The following is an 18756-nucleotide window of genomic DNA, read 5'->3' as shown; positions in this document are numbered from 1 at the left end:
GTTGTTGTTCAGTCACTAAGTTGTGTCCGACCGACTCTTTGCAACCCCATGGACGGCAGCATGCCAGGCTTCCCTGTCCTTCACTATCTCCTGGAGTTTGTTCAAACTCATGTCCATTGAGTCAAGGATGCCATCCAACCTTCTCCTCCTGCCCTCAGTCTTTCCCAGCATCAGGGTTTTTTCCAATGAGACAGCTCTTTGCATTACGTCGCCAAAGTACTGGAGTTTCAGCTTCAACATCAATCCTTCCAATGAATATTTAGGACTGATTGCCTTTAGGATTAACTGGTTTGATCTTGCAGTCCAAGGGACTCTCAACAGTCTTCTCCAAAACTTATTTTTATCTTCTACCTATTCATCTATTATGATTATCTTCATTCCTTATTGGTTTTAAGAGCATTTCATATATTTCATATACATGGGTATTAACACTTATCGTTTATGACACTGATGTCATAAATGATATCCTCAGCTAGCCTTTTAGACATAATTTATTTTAGTTTGTTAACTGTTTTAGAGGATTAAGTTCTATGGTAAGTTTTACCTGTGGAACACTTGGCATGTTAGATGCTTAATAAATTCACGAATGTTTATAGCAGCTTTATGCAAAACTATTAAAAACTGGAAACAATCCAGTCTGAATAGTGAATGGATAACCAAACTGCATTCATACAATGGACTATTACTCAACAATAAAAAGGGATGAACTACTGATACACACCACACCACAGTCAAATCACAAATGCATTATACTCAGGACTTGAGCAGTTGAAAGTCTGTACTTCCAATGCAAGGGGTGAAGGTTCAGCTCCTGGTTGGGGAACTAAGATCCCACATGCCATGTGGCATGGCCATTAAAAAAAAAAAGAAAAGAAAACAAATGCATTATACTTATTGAGAAAAGCCAGACAGAAAAGGTATAAACCATATGGCTTTATTTATATGACATTCAGAAAAGGCCACACAAAAAAACAGATGTAAAACAGAACAGGGGAAAGGGTTAAGTAAAAAGAGACATGAGATTTTTTTGGAGATCATAGGAATGTTCTTGATTATGGAGATGGTAATACAACTAAATGCATTTGTAAAAATTCATAGAACTGTACTCTAAAAGGGTGACATTTAATGTATGTAAATCAACTTTGATAAACTCAACTTTTAAAAACAATTTTAGGATGACTGAGTTGTTTAAAAACCAAATAAGTTGTTCATACCTCATAGATAAATGGGTCTTTACAGATTCCTTTCTTTTTTTCATCAAATTCCCTGAAATGCAGAAACACATGTGAAAAATAAAGCTACAGTATTTTGTCATTTAAACTCTGGAGTTACTGAGAGAAATCAAAAATTCAGAGTACTCATGACAGCACTAAGGCACAGTTGGGAAAAGAGAAGCAGAAAAATAGCATTAGGTTAATAAGGAAAGAAAAAAAAGAATGTGGTAAAGATGAATAGACAGCTGCCCCTTGGGACTTCCCTGGTGGTCCAGTGGTTAAAACTATGTCCTTTCAATGCAGGGGGCACAGGTTCGATCCCTGGTTGAAAAAACTAAGATCCCACATGTCCTGAAGTACAGCCAGAGAAAAGAGATAGACAGCTGCCCTAAACTGGGTACAACTGCTTCTCAGAGGCAGCAGGAAATTAGGTCACCTACCTCTATTCTTGTAACTTTTAAAACACAGTACTAATTACTATTAAAATGTAAGTTACAACATGATTTTTGGGAAGCAAAAATAACTGAAATCAGTGGGTAATTATGGAGAGGTTATTTAAGGGTCCCAGGCCTTGAGTTTCTATTGCTATCCTCCCTGTTTTCATGAGTTGACACCAAAAAATTAGTGAGCTGGATAACGCTAAAGCATTCTTAAAATGGAAGCACGAAATGTTGAGATGCATCGTAAGTGTCATTCCATTGAAGAAAGCTGATCCCGGGGCTTCCCGGGTGGCCGAGTGGTAAAGGACCCACCTGCAAAGGCAGGGGACATGGATTCAATCTCTGATCTGGGAAGCCCACACACGCCTCGGGACAGCTAAGCCCACACGCTACAGCCCTTGAGCCTGGGCTCTAGAGCCCAGGAACTGAGGCTACTGAAGCGCCCTAGAGCCTGTGCTCTGCAGCAAGAGAAGTCACCACAGTGAGAAGCCTTCGCACTGCAACCAGAGTAGCCCTGCTCACCGTAGCTGCGGAAAAGCCCCAGCAGCAACCAAGACCCAGCACAGCCAAAAATAAATAAGTAAAATTATATATATTTTAAAAAGCTGATCCCAAAGCATGTAAACTATAAACTATTAAGATACCAAAAATGCACATCAGCTTGATCTACACTCTAGAAGACAAAAGAATCGTTAGAGTCCTAAAGGAACCCAACAGAACAGTTTCAGGATACCATTATTTGATCCACTCTGTAACTCATTGAAATAAAAACTAGGCCTGTGACTGATTGATTCACTTTGGTCATTTTGGACAAGGCTGTGACTTTTCCCCCTATATTTATTTATTTGGCTGTATCAGGTCTTAGTTGCAGCACACAGGATCTTTGTTGAGTCACATGAGATTTTTCACTGGGTCATGTGGGCTCTCTAGTTGTGACTCTCTGTGTCTGGAGTGCGTGGGCTCAGTAGGTGCGTGGCTCGAGAGACATGTGGGATCCCCCACCAGGGATCGAATCTATGTCCCCTGCATTGCAAGGTGGATTCTTAACCACTGGACCACCACAGTAAGTCCTTGAGAAAAGAAGTTTATCTCTATGCATGCGTAACTCAAGGATCATTCAACCATCATTCAATAATCATTTCACCAGTATGTATTTTATGGGCAGGCACTCTGTGAACAAAAAAGTGTTGCCTGTCTTTCTGATACACCGCCAATACTGCCTGCCATCAGCCATCAGCCACTGCAGCCACCTTGGTGCACCCTGAGGAGAATTCAGGACTAGACAGTTAAGATACACACCAAAGGAGTAACTTCAATGAGCTCAGACTCCCACATCTTCCCAAAAGTGGAAAAGCACTATAATCATTAACTTGAGATGTCTGTTCCTGGGATTAGTAGTAAACTTTTGATGTTCAACTACATTTCCCTCAGCAAAACTCCTATATATTCTGGCTCCTCCCTTACCTTTTAGGAACAGTTCTTTAGAGCTATCTGAAGCTGATTGCCAGGCTATACTACTCAGTAAGGCCCCTGAATAACAGTAATTTTAGGTTGTGCATTTTTCAAGTCAACAATTCTTACTAAATGTCTAAGATATAAAACAAATGCATAGTTCCTGGCTCACAGTCTTGACTGCAGCCAACAACTGCAATACAGGGTGATGAGCCTCAAAGAGGGTGGTGCACAGGAAGAGACTTTGCTAGAGGGCTTCAACTTTATCCTGAAAGCTAAGAGGAGCTCTACTACAAGGTTTTAAATGAGAAAATCTCCCTGACTTCCTGATGTGGAGAGATAAACTTGGAGGCCAGAAAATAACTGAATAATTTGTAGTACTGAAAAAAGTGATGATGGTAAACAAAGCAGTCAGGATGCAGGGAAAACAAAGGTAGCTGGTGACTGACTAGATGGGATGGAGGTGGTGGAAAATAGAACCAAATGACAGTCTTGGACTTGGAACTCTTAACTCAGAGACAGAATTCAGGAAACTGTCACACTGCAGGGAATAGATGGATTCAGTTTGCAGATAATGAGTTTGAGATCTCATTTGGACATTTCCAGTAGGCAGGTGGCTACACAGGTAATATGAGGGATTAAAGAGAAGACACGCAATTGATGCTTCAAAAGTGGAGAGAAATACTAACGCTTATGAAAGAATTACGAAAGAGTCTAAGTAAAATTTATCAACAAGGGACTGGTTAAATAAACATAAACTAGCCAAGCAATGAAATAGCATATACCCACTAAAAACAGATCTATAGGCTGTCATACTGAAAGTTATCTAACATATTGTTAATTAAAAGAAAAAGCTAGTGAGGACTTCCCTGGTGATCCAGTGGCTAAGACTCCCGGCTTCCACTGCAGGGGGTGCCTGGTTTCAAACGCGTCAGGGAACTAGATCCCACAAGCCGAAACTAAAGATCCCACACGTGGCAGTGAAGATCTCAGGGGCTGCAACTAAGATTTGGTGTACCAAATAAACAAATACAAATAAATGCTAAAAAAAAAAAAAAAAAAAAAGCTAGTGATCTTTCTACAGTGTTGAAAAAACTGACAAGCAGTACCACTTTTATAAGCAGGATAAAAAGCAATGAAGACAAATAATGAACAAGTATGATATTTAGAAAAAGGGGTTAGATTACAGCAGTTGGTTATCAAAGTGTGGTGTCAGGCCAGCAGCATCTGCTTCGCCTGAAATTGATTAGAAAGGGAAACTCTTTAGCCCTACCCAGAACCTGCTGCTGTTCAGTCCCTCAGTCTTGTCTGACTCTTTGTGACACCATGGACTAAAGTACGCAGGCTTCCCTGTCCTTCACATCTCCCAGGGTTTGCTCAGATTCATGTCCATTGAGTCAGAGATGCTATCTAACCATCTCATCCCACTCCACCCAGGCCTACTAAATCAAAAATTCTGGGGGTGGGCCCAGCAATCTGTTTTGGCAACTTGCCAGGTGATTCTGATTCGCGCTCAAGTTTGAGAACTACTGGATTAGATTTTTGTGTCGGATACAGAACTGGACGGAATCCACTTTATTACTAGTACTTCACTATATGAGGATTCCCTTGTTGGCTCAGATGGTAGAGTCTGCCTGCAACTCGGAAGACCCGGGTTGGATCCCTGGGTCGGGAAGATGCCCTAGAGAAGGAAATGACAACCCACTCCAATATTCTTGCCTAGAAAATCCCATGGATGGGGGAGCCTGGTGGGCTACAGTCCATAGGGTCGCAAAGACTCGGGCACGACTGAGCGACTTCACTTTCACTATACGAATAAAACGAAGTCCTGCTGCTGCTAAGTCACTTCAGTCGTGTCCGACTCTGTACGACCCCATAGACGGCAGCCCACCAGGCTCCTCCGTCCCTGGGATTTTCCAGGCAAGAACACTGGAGTGGGTTGCCATCTCCTTCTAGGGCACTGTAAAACAAGTGTTTTGAACCATCACGTTATCACTATGACTGCTGCTCAAAAAACCATCTTGAATAAACTATAAAACACGTTTCACACCAGCAAAGCTTTAAACAGGTGAACTATATCAACATCTAGTTTTCTGTATCCTGTTCGATGCCTCTAACATATCACAAGTTGTGTGTGCATTATCAGATTGAATAATACACTTCTCGGAAAATTCGTCACCTTCCACCGCCGGCGACAAAGAACACGTTTTCTTCTAAACGAGACTAAAAGCAACAGGGCCTACCGGGTCAAACTCACAATGGAGCAGAAAACCGGCCTCTCTGCCGCTCCCAGATCCCCGGAAAGCGAACTCAATTTACAAATTCGCGCCGGTGGAAACTGGGAAGGCGCTAATCCCCAAGTCTGCGGCAAGAGGCTTGGGGCGAAGATCGAGATACCCCAGGGGAGAAGTGCTGTCACCAAAGTCAAGCCAAAACTAGGGGCTACAACTCACTGCAGGAGACCAGCGTAAAATTCCTCAGCAGCTCGGTTAGCTCCCGACCACATCGCACCCCAGTTTGACTGAAGACCCGAAACCGCCAAGCTGAAATGCGCGCCGGGCGCTGACGTACGGGGTCGTGACCTCCTTGCCGGGACTACTTTTACCCCCTCCAACAGGCTCCATTCTACAGTTAAACTATTGTTTTATAGCGCAGAGCGGTGTCTCCTGTCTCATAGTTTCCCCTTCCCGTAAGAAAAAGTTAAAATAAATTATACTGGTTGAGGGGGAAAAGACACTCGTCTCGCGAGAGTTGGCCACGGCCTCTCATGGATTACTCCGCGAAAAGGAGTCCCTGGGTTCTAAGAGCTCTTTTTAGCTATGGAAGTCAATAAATACCGTAATTTGACATATATGAAGAAATAATATGCTATTTTTATTGTTTTAGCGTGGTGGAGAGATATTTTATATCCCTGAATTGATTCTGAGGCGGGGCAGGCTGGGGGACGAGCTGAAGGTTACATATGGAGTGGGAGTGCTAGGCACTTCCTTTTCCTGTGGGAGCCGCCGGGGTGAGAGGAGCGTGGCCTTCTCCTCTCCCCGCCATGGTAAGCAGAACTCTTTATCTCTGGACCTGTTTCTTTTTTCGGAGCTTGGCAGGAATGGGCCTGGGTGTTCAGAGCATGAAGTCTTCAGGAGGGGAAGCGAGGAGAAGGAGATGGGGACCAAAGGCGTGTGTTTGTGGCTGGGACGTGGGTAGTAATGCTCTACGGCAGCCATCTTAAGAGGCAACGTGTGCGGGCCGGCGCCGGGCGCGTCTGGAGTAACACCGAGGAACCCCAGACAGTTCTTGGAGCCAGAGGGACCTTTGGGATTCTAGCTTCTCTTGGATCTTAGAAAGTATGGGTTCCGCTGAAGACTGGGAAATTCTCAGAGCGTTAGGCTAGGTGAGTCAATTTGGGGGTTTGTGTCTCCATACTCTATTTAGTGAGGAATACTTAAGTTTTAAGAGAGATTTCGTTAAACAGAAAACTTCTATTTCACTTATTATTGTGTGCTTATCTTAGCGATTGCCTCTGAAAGCGTTCTGGTCTTGCATTAAATTTTACTTGTTTTGTAGCTACTGCATAAATACCGTTTGTGAAAGCACCATGTGCTTTGGGTAGTTCAGTGAACACTATGCAAAAAGCGCTAGTGTGCTACTTTGATCGTAATTGAGTTGGTCAAGATGCATTGAAATGTTCGACGGTAGTGTTGTAGACAGGGAATTGGAGAGGAGGCGGTGATTCGACTTTATAAGACGTGATCAGAGACACCTGAAGGAGGCTAGGTGAGGAAGGGTATGTTTAGGTAAAATACTTGTTAAATCTGAGCAAGGAGAGGGATGGCCCTGAGTGTAGGCCTGAGAATCTGGAAGAGAGTGTGGGCTGTGGGCAGCGAGGCTGAGCAGGTTCTGTAGGTCATGCTTAGGACCTTTTACTTTCATGGGGTAAGTTTCTGGAGAAAATTGAGCAAGAAGTAACAAGGCTGGTTTTTAGTAGTAAGTTTTGGAAGATGTGTTTGGAATGGGATGACCGGGAAGGATGGATGTTTGAAGTAGAGCCCTGGTAGATAAGATTTGGTCACGTTTGGGATGAGAGTTTGGATGACATTAAACTGCATTTTCAAACCTTACCCTATGGTTTTTATTTTGCTCTCTAAGACCCGATTTGAAAGTTTAATAATACAGCAATCTCTTTGAAAATGATGGAAATCCTGTGGCAGAACTTGAGAAATTTAGGTATCTTTCAAGTACTTATTGATGTTGATAGACCTGATGGTGTGTTGATAACTTATTTGGCTTAAGCAATATCTACCTCATCAAATTCTAGACCTTTCTGTAAATGAGCCTTTAATGCTTTTGTTGGTGCTTGAGAAGAGTGCTTTTGATGATGTTTCTCAATATAAATTTATTTTTTTATTTTTTTCAGGCGTGTGCTCGTCCACTGATATCAGTGTACTCTGAAAAGGGGGAGTCATCTGGCAAAAATGTCACTTTGCCTGCTGTGTTTAAGGCTCCCATTCGACCCGATATTGTTAACTTCGTTCACACCAACTTGCGCAAAAACAACAGACAGCCCTATGCTGTCAGTGAATTAGCAGGTATGGATTTAGCTGTTTCCTGGGTTGACTTTTTAAGGGATACTTCACAGCAGTGATGAAATTCCACTCCGTTGGTCCGTGTTTCTGAACAGCATGATTTCCCTGGATGTTCTGATGCTGTTTGCTGCCGTACGCAGTAGTCACAGAATGGTGTGGTGAGGAGCTAAAGCTTGTGTTTCTGAACAATTTCAGGTCATCAAACCAGTGCTGAGTCTTGGGGTACCGGCAGAGCTGTGGCTCGAATTCCCAGGGTTCGAGGTGGCGGGACTCACCGTTCTGGTCAGGGTGCTTTTGGAAATGTATCCTTTGTTGTACCACCTAGACTGGACAGCTGTGGCATTTGGCAGACTGAACCTGGCTTATTCATTTTAGTGATTTGGAAATATTTGTGCTCAAGACACTGATGTCTGGGTTAAAACACTTATACAGATTTGCTGTTGGGAAGCCGGCTTGGCAGCACAGGGTTTTGCTTGCAATGATGTCGTAATTTGCGTCTGACTCTGTTCTCAGCGACAGTTGCCTGCTGTCAGTGGCTGGTTCAGAAGGGTGACGAAAATTCTTACTGAGCAAGGCATAACCTGATTGTAATTGCTAAACTTGGAGAAATGTGATTCTTAACTGGGAAAATAGATGTGTCGTGGGGGCCGCATGTTTGCACCAACCAAGACCTGGCGACGTTGGCACCGCAGAGTGAATACAACGCAGAAGCGATACGCCATCTGCTCTGCACTGGCTGCCTCAGCCTTACCGGCGCTGGTCATGTCTAAAGGTTTGTGATACTTTATTTTTTAGGGATCCTGTAAACCTTAAATCTGAACCTGATAGCCTGTGTGAATTCTCTTCGTCCTAGACTGTCTGACCACATTTCCCTCTACTAAATGCTAGTTGTAACCACTTCAGTCTAACAACTCAGTGAATACTATGTAATGAGGTAATTTTTACATCGCTTGTCAAAATGATGAGATACCACTCAATTGGTCCGTGTTTCTGAAACACATGATCTTTGTGGTAGTTCTGATTTGGCAAATGTGCCACTTGATTTTGTGGGGTTGATTACATTTTTCAAAGGGTTCAGGGTAACCAGGTCAGTGTTAATTGACTTTGTCAGGTCATCGTATAGAGGAAGTTCCTGAACTTCCTTTGGTGGTGGAAGATAAAGTTGAAGGCTACAAGAAGACCAAGGAGGCTGTTTTGCTTCTGAAGAAACTTAAGGCCTGGAATGATATCAAAAAGGTAGGTTTTGTGGTTCTTCATACAAGTTTGTTGCCAAACTTTTTTACATTTCAAAAGGTTACTGAAAGACAGTATAAGTAAACCTTAGTGGATATGAGAGCAAGGACTCTGGAACCATATTCCCTGAGTTTGAAAGCTCATTGCTATGTTAAATTTAGGCAAGTCATTTGTGCCTCCAATTTCCTCATCTGTAAAACTAAAGTTTTTTAAACTATGAAGATTTAATACAAGGCTCAAATCTCAATCAGAATACCAAACTGTACTTTGTTAGGTCTACGCCTCTCAGCGAATGAGAGCCGGCAAAGGCAAAATGAGAAACCGGCGCCGCATCCAGCGCAGGGGACCCTGCATCATCTATAATGAGGACAATGGGATCATCAAGGCCTTCAGAAACATCCCTGGTAATGATTGTACTGCTTACATGTTTCAGTTACCTGTGTTAGGCAAGCTTACCCAGCTTTTACTATGATGAGATTCCACTTTATGGTCCGTGTTTCTGAAACACATGATTTTGTGGAACTTCTGATTCATGGCTGAATAAGTATACCTTTGATGTTTACATTCGTGATTAAAATACTTCTTAGGTGCTATAAAGATGATCTGCATTTCACTTACTGAAATACAGGATCCCTAATTCTCCTTTTCCCTTTACAAAGGAATTACTCTGCTTAATGTAAGCAAGCTGAACATTTTGAAACTTGCTCCTGGTGGTCACGTGGGACGTTTCTGCATTTGGACTGAAAGTGCTTTCCGAAAGTTAGATGAGCTATATGGCACTTGGCGTAAAGCAGCCTCCCTCAAGAGTAACTACAAGTGAGTATAATTTGTACGCTGGACATAGATGTTTATGCTGTTGTTCAGTCACGAAGTTGTGTCTTACTCTTGGCACTTTAGACAGCAAGGACTTCACCACATATATGCTGTGAATATTGTTCAAAATGGGTTTGCATGTTTTTTAAATAATGCATTATGTTGCCATTTCTTCCTTTTATACAGATGCAATATGTGGAAATAGTATAGTGGAAATTCTGATTGGATTCTGTAGAGCTTAATGTTATGAAATAAGGATTAAGCCTCTGTTAAATGTTTTTTCTTTCAGCCTCCCCATGCACAAGATGCTCAATACAGACCTTAGCAGAATCTTGAAAAGCCCAGAAATCCAAAGAGCACTCCGAGCACCACGGTAAAGTTTTGATATTCACAGTAATTCTTGTTCAGCTTGACACTATCACTTACTTCAGAAATATGGGTAATGTATAAACTATTAATAATAGAGTTATCTGCTTTTTTTATAGCAAGAAGATTCATCGCAGAGTCCTGAAGAAGAATCCACTGAAAAACCTGAGAATCATGTTGAAGCTTAACCCGTACGCAAAGACCATGCGCCGGAACACCATTCTTCGGCAGGCCAGGAATGTAAGCAGTAACTTAGGTTTTGGTGGACCTGTGGAGTTTTAGAAAGATTTGATTCTTATATTTTCTTCCTAATTTGTTGCAGCACAAAATCCGCATGGATAAGGCAGCAGCAGCACTAGAAGCCAAATCAGATCAGAAGGGGGTTCAGGGCAAGAAGCCTGTGGTGGGAAACAAAGAAAAGAAGGCTGTTGGTGATAAGAAGCTGAAGAAGCCTGTGGTGGGAAAAAAGGCTGCAGGGACCAAGAAACCAGCAGCTGAAAAGAAGCCCACAGAAAAGAAACCCACCTCAGAGGAAAAGAAGGCTGCTGCATAAACTTAAATTTGTTTTTTCCATAAATGCCAAATCATTTTGGACAGCTAATTTTGAATAAAGACCTGAACAAAGAGGCAATGAGGAACATGACTTGGATGTGTTGTGTGAGTTGTGGTTTTAAAGTAACGTCTTGAGAAACAGATGATTTAAAGACTTAGAAATACACAGAAACTCATTATTTAGCTTCCCCCCAAAACCACTTTGGAAAATGGGCCATGTTCCATAAAGATTTGACATTTTTGATAACCACAAGAGGGCAGGTTCAGAGAACAGTTTTTAAAAGATAGCAATAAAAAACTTATTTTCCCTTCAGACATGTTATAGTCTTGATACAATTGGTGGAAGAGATGCTTGCTAACGTTTTAATATTTGGACCCTTTGGTATAAAAAGGGATTCCCTGGTGGCTCAGACCATAAAGTGCCTGCAATGGAGGAGACCTGGGTTGGGAAGATTCGCTGGAGAAGGAAATGGCAACCCACTTCAGTACTCTTGCCTAGAAAATTCCATGGATGAAGGAGCCTGGTGGGCTACAGTCCATGGGATCCCAAAGAGTCAGACACGACAGTGATTTCACTTTTGGTATAAAAAGTGCCAGGTGTTTTTTTCCATAGTCACTGGTGTATTTCAGGTTTAATATGCTTGTGCAGAATATAGATGTACCCAAACGTTTTTCCAAAGCTTTTAACTCGGGTCGCTGTCTGAACACCTTGGAAGTGACCTGTGCTTCCCTACTCAGGGTCTTGTTTTGCATCTCGTTTTGCCCTGCTGGCAGTCCATCGTCCCATTTATAGATCCCTGTTGCTTAGTATAAAAACACTATCCAGCTTAAAATACTTCCCTGTCCACTAATTTGCACAGTCCTGTTTGGAAACCCCTCTGCTGTAACCAGGAATCTGCGCCTGCCTGAACCTTCAGCTCAGTAGGGATCATGTACTGATGTCCTGTTTGCTGGTGACTGTGGTCTGCAAGTTTGGAGGAGCTAAAGTAGCCTCCACCGATGAAAAAACAGCACTGCTCAGCTGAATTAGTTGACACTCGGTATCTTGACCATTTTTATCTCCAGGTCCTTTACATCGCCAACACCCTTCGCTTTAGGGAGTTACCGTCCCCGGAGTCCTGCGGTTTTCGCTTTACAACCAAGTTTGGGTGTCCATGAGTCCACGAAGGGGAAACGCGCGCAGGCGCCGGTAGGGAGAGGCTGCACCGCCCCACAGTGCTGCCAGCCCCTCCCAGTCCGCTTTTCCGCTTCCGGTAGCGCAGAGGTGGCGTCATCATCGAGCGACCCGGCGGGCCGCCGGCGTGACGGGTCGAGATGTTGAGCCGGCTACAGGAGCTGCGCAAGGAGGAGGAGACGCTGCTCCGCTTGAAAGCGGCTCTTCACGACCAGCTAAACCGGCTCAAGGTGACGCCGCGACCCCCATTTCTCCACTCAGTTGTTCCCGCGCCCCAGGCCGCCGGGCTCTACGCGGAGCCCAGGCGTCTGCGGCCGATTAGCTTTTCCTCACCTGGCCGTCGCGCCCGGACCCGGGGACGTAGACAGGCACTAAGGGGGAATGGATTTGAGACTATGGGTCCACCCCTCTAAGAATATTGATCTTGTAGGTTTAGGCTGAGGCTCACTCATCTGAGTTTGTCGAATACACTACTACCCCCACCGGACCACTACAGCCCTGTAAACGTGGGCGGCCCGCACCACACGCTGAGGAACGGCGACCTCCCGAAGCTCGCCTAGACGGCCCCTGCCTCCCCTCCCGAGCCCCTGCAGCATTTACTAGCCTCTCTTCACTATCTCGTATGGTCGCTTGATACAGCTCTGGCTCACAAAGGCAGCCCACTCGCGGATGTTCCACTGTGCAAAAGGAGACAGCAAGGCCTTGCCAGAAGAGACCCTGCGACAGTACTGGGTTTGCCAAAAAGTTCGTTCGGGTCTTCTGTAAGATGCTACAGATGAACGATGAACTTAAGATGTAAGATGAACGAACTTTTTGACCAAGCCAAATAGTTCCCGGTAGCTTTTCTCCCCGGATCTGTTACCGACTCAGCTGCTTTGTTGAGGGGTTTAGATTGAAACCCACTAGAGCCATTTCCCAGATCTGTGCGGGCGAAACCCCCTTTAGTGGATGTTCCTCCTAATCCCTGCTGGGCACTTTCGGGTTATGAAGGCCCTTTGTAAACTGAGACCTATGAAAATAGTGTGCTTTCCCTCAGGACACAGGCAGTGCCTGCACACGCCTAATGTGTGCGTGCCAACAATGGCTAGGAAACGCTGCCATTTTCCATTCTTCCTGCCTTTGCTATCTCATTACGGGGTAGACAGACTGGGTCGTGTGGAATCAGAAGACACTTGGCTTTTTTAAGGGCCTGCTTGTGTTTTCCTCCCCTGAGCTGCTAGGTCTGGGCGAGTGGAACCCTCGCCTCAGCTGGAACACCTGTTCACCCTAGGAGAAAGGGGCAGGAAGCTTTCTATGTTGTTTCCTTTAGAGGCCCTGAAGGCTTGAGGAGCCCCGTTCCTTCCCTCTAGAGCTTCACAGAGGTTACATTTTTTCCAGTTCTGATGCCAACCTCTCCGAGCATGCTCAGTACATTTCACCCACATCAGTAGCCCAGAGACATCGTAAAAGAAAGTGCCCTCCACTCTTTCTAGGTTGAAGAGCTGGCCCTCCAGTCGATGATTAGTTCTAGAAGAGAAGGTGAGATACTGCCCTCTCAGCCTGCACCTGAACCATCACATGATGTAAGCTTGATCAGTGTGGGCCTGGGGGGAGAATGCAGTCCATTCTGCTCTTATGCTGCTGAGGGATTAGAAATTGTAGATACCCTTATCAAACCCAAAGAACTCTGGGGAGTGCTAATAAGAACCTTATGGTTTAATTAACTGGCTAGTGTATATTACTCTTTTAAACAGGGAACATCTACCAGCTGGGTACACTTCGGTTGGCTGTACTATTGTATCCCTTCCACCTTCCTACTCTTCCATTCTCTCTAGTCACACCAATGAACTGGGGAGAGTGTGAAGATCTTTGCAGGAATATGTCAAAATTCCTGCTGCTCTGTGAGTAAGTAAGTTTAGGATTTGATAATAGACTGTAGCTTCAACCACAAAGCCTATAACTAGAGTTCTAGTCCTCCTCATATCCTCTGACCAAGTGCCCTCAGGAAAATCTTCTAGATAAACCACATTTGAATGTTCTCCCAGCTGTGTGTTAAGCATTTAAAACCATTGGAAAGCAGCACATCTAAGCCAGTGTATAATTCTTATGTAAGAACCATGTGTGTAAATCAGGTAATCTATCAAATCTAGTGCATTCACTGTGCTCTCATTGTGGCAGTGGGGGTTGGGGGGAGGGGGTCAGGGTAGAATTTGGAGAAACAGGAAAGTGGCCACACTTCTTAGTGATAGTATTGGGACTGAATATACAATTGAGATTTTATTATAAAATATTAAGAATTTCTTTTCAGGCTAATGTTCTTCCTGCTAATCCATAATGTCCTTGACTAAAGCAGATGCTGATGCATGTAGACAATGAAGCATCAATCAACCAAACTGCACTGGAGCTGAGCACAAGGAGCCATGTGCCAGAAGAAGAGGAGGAGGAGGAAGAGGAGGAGGAAGATTCCTGAAGGGGAGAAGAGCCCGGGTTAGTCATGCAAGTTAATTTCTAAGTCTCAGAGACTTTCTCTCTTCAAAGAATTCTCATGGGCCCTATAGCCTGCTTTAAAAGGAATCAAGAACTTCAGGAGAATGTGTAGTTGTAAACATGGTTCCATCAATAACTCAGGTTTCAGAGTGCTTTAACAAAAGTTGGTGACATATAGAAAAGCAGAGACGGAGTGTTTCAGTATTGAGCAGTATGGGTGGTGCTGTGTTTATAGGCTGGTCAGATTGAATAATTGTATTCTAAGCAAAAAACTTCCTTTGAAATGCTATTGAGAAGGTCTGGCATCTGCAAAAAGGGCAGAGTTTAAATACAGGGCAGCCTTGCAGCCAACAATGCCTCTATTAAGAAAACCAATTAAACACTGTTTGCATGCCACTGAACCCTTGTGAGCATAGCGAGGCTACAGTCTGGGAGAGAGATGACAAAGAGGAGGGCAGAGGGCCCCCTGAGAGCACAGCTGCTGCCACCCCTCAGTGACGTCGTAAACTGACTGCTAACATGCCGTGTGTGGCTGCCTCACACCTCGGTCCATGTGTGGCTGCCATCACACCTCGGTTGAGACATCATTATGGTAAAAATGTGCTTAGAAATAAGTCACAGATAAATAGCTGTTACGCGGCTTGCCACTTTCCAGACAACAACAGACCAAAGGATCAGTTCCTCTGGGGTGAACGATACAGTAGCATGGTTTAAACCCATTTCTAGACTTAGGCATTGTGCCACTGAAGAAGGATCACGAGGCTCGGGAGATTGGATTTCGTAATGAAGAACTGACAGTTAACAGAATAAGAGACACTTCATATTAAGTTGACACTCATTTTTGCATATTGTCCCTTTTCCAGTGAATACACAAATATGTAGTTGCTTGATTTTATAAAAGTAATTTGCCCTGCCCAGAAATAGAAAAGCCAAACAAAACACAACCTCAAGCACAGCTTCTTGCATAACTGTTCTAGGAGAGAGCATAGACATATTTGTTAATTGATGTTTCATTAAAGTTGTGTTGAGCTACTCTTACATGAAGTAGCCAGAAGCTTAAATGAGCATATTTCTTGGAAAACACAATGTGAATATCATTGTGCAACAAAAAGCATCAAGGTATACATTTTGGAGTCTAATATAAGATACAAGCATGGGTTTTTAAGAGTTGGAAAATTTGGGTATGAATTCTAGCTTGACGACCAGTTGGTTGCTTGCTTTTCACCTTTTCGGGAGTTCTCGCTCTTGTGCCTATAAAATGAGAGTATTCATATCTGCTCTAGCAGTTTCCGGTGTCCTCGTGAGATGCTAATGAGGTATCACTTAAAAATCTAACTATTGGTAATTCCCTAGCAGTCCAATGATGAGGATTCCCATGCTTTCACTGCTGAGGGCCCCGGTTCAGTCCCTGGCTGGGGGAGACTGCGAAAGCCATAGCCCCAAAATTAAAATATCCAAGTATTCTATCTCAGTAAGGAAGTGTGAAAAAGGAGTTTGGCCTGGGGAGCTCTAAAAATATAGCGTGAGCGATGTAGGAAACATCATTCTTGAGAATGAGATCATTCTTAGTGAAAATTACTAGGAAGAAATCTTTTGACTCTCAAAGTGAAGTGCCTTTGAATGTGAAGAGAGATATAAAACACCACTCAAAAGACACTGAGCTTGAAAGTGTTCACATCCAGGTTTTAAACACCAGGTCACACCACTCCTTAGTTTACACACTTCAGTGAGACATTCTCAGAGGTGGTGACATCCTCTCTGTTAGGAAAAGACCCTGGGTGTGAGGAGGGTATGGTTCTTAAACCTCATCTGAATGTTTGTATGTTGAAAACATGTGAGTTAGACTGTTGACTTATAGAACAGATGTTAACCTCTCAGGGGGAAAAATGATTGATTGGCTGAGGCAGCCTTGTATATATAGTATTGACCAGTATTTAAAATCCTGGCTGTATCTCAGGCTCTCGTAGATCTGCAATGGAACTACCTACTTAGGAGATTTGCTGGTTTTAATTTGAAAATGAAATAAGTGTTTAGACATATATTTATTTTGGTTTTCTATCACCTGCTCTCTCAAGAAAATGAGGGAAGAGGTGCTGACTTAGGCAGCCTCATATATGATCTAAATCTCAAAAGTTACTTTTCAAAGAAAGAAAGGTGGCCAGTTAGGACATGGCTTTGTGGATGTTTGTTGTTGTTGTTGTTGTTGTTTTTGCAATTTCACTGCCAGCCCACAGGCACGGAAGTCAGTGCCAAGCACCTTGCTCCTCTGCAGGGACGTGTGTCAGGTGTAACTGGTGAGCGGGGAGCCATCGCTCAGTGGAGTAAGCAGCGTGGCGCAGCCTTGGGTAGAGGCCCCAGTGCCAGCTGCCCCAGTCCAGCCCCCCTCTCCTGCTTTCCTCTCGTATGAGAGGAGATGGGAGAAATCGATGGGATCTGTTCACAGGCCCACAGGAAAGGTGGCTGGAAGATAAGGGTGCTTGCTGAGAAGAACTGGACAAAGTCCAAAGATTAGAATTCCAGGAAGCCACACTGGTCCAAAGCACTGAACTTGTCCTTAGTGTGGTATTTCCGCCTTCCAGGCTCCTTCCTGTCTTTGCGTTTCCCCCCTTATTAATGCCTGGCTGCTAAATCACTTGATGATTTATCCACTACAGACACTGAAAATGCCCCCACAAAAGCAGAAATTGTTTTCATCCTTTGAATTTGATAGTATATTTATTGGAGTAAGAGATTAGGTTTGTTAAACATCTGGATTAAAATGGTAAAAGGATTTTCATTAGGCACTATACACACTGTTGTTTATAATGGCATCAGTACTTGGGTTTGGTGAAAGGTAGATCTCATTTATTTTAATGCCTTGATCCATTTGTAACATTCAGAGTAACTCCACCATTTTAGAAACACTAATCCAAACTTAAAGAGACATAGCACTAAATATCCACACGGTATATTTAAAAATAAATATAGAAATACAACCAGCAGTCTACAAACCGTCACAGCAGACAGACTGGTGAAGCCCCAGCTATCATGGCAGTGGAGGGCTCTGGCTAGATTTTGATGAAAATTTGCTGAATTCTACACCAAAAGCAAGAACATAATAAAATAACATGATACACACTTTCTGATGCTCATTTTTATAGCAGCAAAGCATGCTTCACATGCACTGCCTGTGAAGGATCTTACAAGGCTCCTTCCTACTCAGTTAGAAGGTATGCCTGGCAAGAATGAAGTACCACCAAGCGTCAAAGAATCCTGAAAATAGAGGCGACCGGCCAGTTCACGGTGTGGGAAAGCAGTGCAGTTTTCAGTAAGAATGACTACCCACAGTCACCAGAGTTTCACTGTAATTCAGCATTGCACATGTTTTCATCATCAGTACACACAAAAACAGCCCCAAGCACAAAGCCAATCCACTTAGGGGAGTAACAGTAGTAGTAAGAGTAAAGATGGTAATATTGAAAACGACACGAATAGAGTTTTGGCACATGCTGTGTTCTTCATCCTTTGTCCTAGGTGAAATGCACATCTGAACAAAGACAGGCATGGGAAGGCCGCCCAGAAGCAACACGGCATGCCCCTGGGCAGGGACTGCTGCTTCCCAACCACTTAGACACCAGCTGCATGGGTGGGTGTGCTGGGCTGGTTAAGGCCGATGGTGGAGCAGAGCCAACCTGCAAAATCCACTTCCTCAGCATCAGATCTCTTGATAAAAGCATGAACCTGTGTGTAAGGAAATAGACAGAAAGTGTGCTTAAAAGCCAAGAAAGAAAATTCAGGAGTCCTGGGTCTGGAGGCTGTGCTGCTCTTGGAAGGAGCTCCGGGAGCCTACCCTTGTCCAAATGCCTGCCTAGAGCCCTGGCTCCGCTGGTCTTACCCCTTCCCTGAGCCTGCTCTCCTTGAAACGGAGACAGCAGCTCTGCCTTGCGGCTGTTGAAGGAACGAGAGAATCGATGGACTCGAAAGCGGACGTTACACTGACCAGGCGCTACACAGCATGTAAGTGCCGACACTTAGAGGATTCCCACTCCTCTGCTACCATACAGGAGACAGTTACTTGGTGAGGATGCTGAATACAAAAGAAGCCAGTCAATACTGCAGCAAGGCCTTGTCCTCCTGAGGGGCAAGCTGGCCCTTTCTTTCCCTGGATCCCCTCTGGCTGCAGGGTTATCCCTGCTCTTCCATTAAACTGATGGGAAGACCGAGGAGCCGTGTTTGGGGTCCTGCAGGCCCCGGTTCAGCTGGGCCACAGCAGTCGAGGCAAAGTAGGGTATGGGCTCAGCAAGCCCTGGATGGGTGACTGACAGGAGAACAGATGAAATGCAGCAAATGACAGTGTAAGGATCCGAAATAAATCACTTACCATGAGTTGCTTCAGATCTGCTCTCTCTGCGGGGTTTTTTATTAAGCTTAAAGGAAGAAAGACAGCGTGAGCTGTTGCCTTCTGCTGGTTCATGTGTGCGTGCTGTCCT

The 18756-nt window shown here is 44.1% G+C and overlaps 4 protein-coding genes and 4 non-coding genes across 17 annotated transcripts in view; 6 read left to right on the top strand and 2 right to left on the bottom strand.

Annotated features, from left to right (window-relative positions):
- ZWILCH (zwilch kinetochore protein) overlaps positions 1–5869 on the bottom strand; it is a 42299-nt gene extending 36430 nt beyond the window's left edge. For 2 of the 7 annotated variants that reach the window (XM_069597628.1, XM_069597630.1), the window contains exons 1-2: positions 5560–5869; positions 1215–1266 (exon numbers count right to left, since the gene is read on the bottom strand). In XM_069597628.1, coding sequence (XP_069453729.1) covers positions 1215–1266; positions 5560–5612 — 105 coding nt within the window. In that variant the 5' untranslated portion in view covers positions 5613–5869. The remainder of the gene's footprint in view (positions 1–1214; positions 1267–5559) is intronic. The other 5 variants (XM_069597629.1, XM_069597632.1, XM_069597631.1 and 2 more) reach the window with 5 other exon arrangements.
- Positions 5866–10726, top strand: RPL4 (ribosomal protein L4). Its single transcript, XM_069597639.1, has 10 exons — positions 5866–6152; positions 7515–7686; positions 7879–7985; positions 8317–8455; positions 8795–8919; positions 9191–9320; positions 9576–9732; positions 10019–10102; positions 10215–10335; positions 10418–10726. The coding sequence occupies exons 1-10, from the start codon at positions 6150–6152 to the stop codon at positions 10646–10648; spliced, it is 1269 nt and encodes a 422-aa protein (XP_069453740.1). The 5' UTR covers positions 5866–6149; the 3' UTR covers positions 10649–10726.
- Positions 7735–7805, top strand: LOC138444460 (small nucleolar RNA SNORD18). Its single transcript, XR_011258485.1, has one exon. It is a non-coding gene; the product is annotated as a small nucleolar RNA SNORD18 (small nucleolar RNA).
- Positions 8158–8255, top strand: LOC138444462 (small nucleolar RNA SNORD16). The gene has a single exon (XR_011258487.1). It is a non-coding gene; the product is annotated as a small nucleolar RNA SNORD16 (small nucleolar RNA).
- LOC138444459 (small nucleolar RNA SNORD18) lies at positions 8637–8708 on the top strand. Its single transcript, XR_011258484.1, has one exon. It is a non-coding gene; the product is annotated as a small nucleolar RNA SNORD18 (small nucleolar RNA).
- On the top strand, positions 9380–9449 carry LOC138444458 (small nucleolar RNA SNORD18). Its single transcript, XR_011258483.1, has one exon. It is a non-coding gene; the product is annotated as a small nucleolar RNA SNORD18 (small nucleolar RNA).
- Positions 10727–11105: 379 nt separating the features above from the next.
- SNAPC5 (small nuclear RNA activating complex polypeptide 5) lies at positions 11106–18663 on the top strand. Of its 3 annotated transcripts, none has more exons than XM_069597644.1 (4): positions 11106–12051; positions 13294–13383; positions 14154–14287; positions 17801–18663. In XM_069597644.1, the coding sequence occupies exons 1-3, from the start codon at positions 11962–11964 to the stop codon at positions 14268–14270; spliced, it is 297 nt and encodes a 98-aa protein (XP_069453745.1). In that variant the 5' UTR covers positions 11106–11961; the 3' UTR covers positions 14271–14287; positions 17801–18663. The 3 variants fall into 3 exon arrangements, with proteins under 3 accessions (XP_069453745.1, XP_069453744.1, XP_069453746.1); XM_069597643.1 differs by having other exon boundaries at positions 11107–12051; positions 14151–14287; XM_069597645.1 differs by lacking the exon at positions 13294–13383 and having other exon boundaries at positions 11890–12051.
- Positions 16984–18756, bottom strand: part of MAP2K1 (mitogen-activated protein kinase kinase 1) — a 73550-nt gene continuing 71777 nt past the window's right edge. For both annotated transcript variants that reach the window (XM_069597640.1, XM_069597641.1), the window contains exons 10-11: positions 18648–18693; positions 16984–18007 (exon numbers count right to left, since the gene is read on the bottom strand). In XM_069597640.1, the coding sequence (XP_069453741.1) occupies positions 17894–18007; positions 18648–18693 (160 nt within the window). In that variant the 3' untranslated portion in view covers positions 16984–17893. The remainder of the gene's footprint in view (positions 18008–18647; positions 18694–18756) is intronic.

This window comes from Ovis canadensis, chromosome 7, assembly GCF_042477335.2.
Source record: "Ovis canadensis isolate MfBH-ARS-UI-01 breed Bighorn chromosome 7, ARS-UI_OviCan_v2, whole genome shotgun sequence".
NCBI classification, from domain to species: Eukaryota; Metazoa; Chordata; class Mammalia; order Artiodactyla; family Bovidae; genus Ovis; species Ovis canadensis.
The sequence above is the reverse complement of the archived record's forward strand: the minus strand, read 5'-3'. Positions and strand labels throughout refer to the sequence as shown.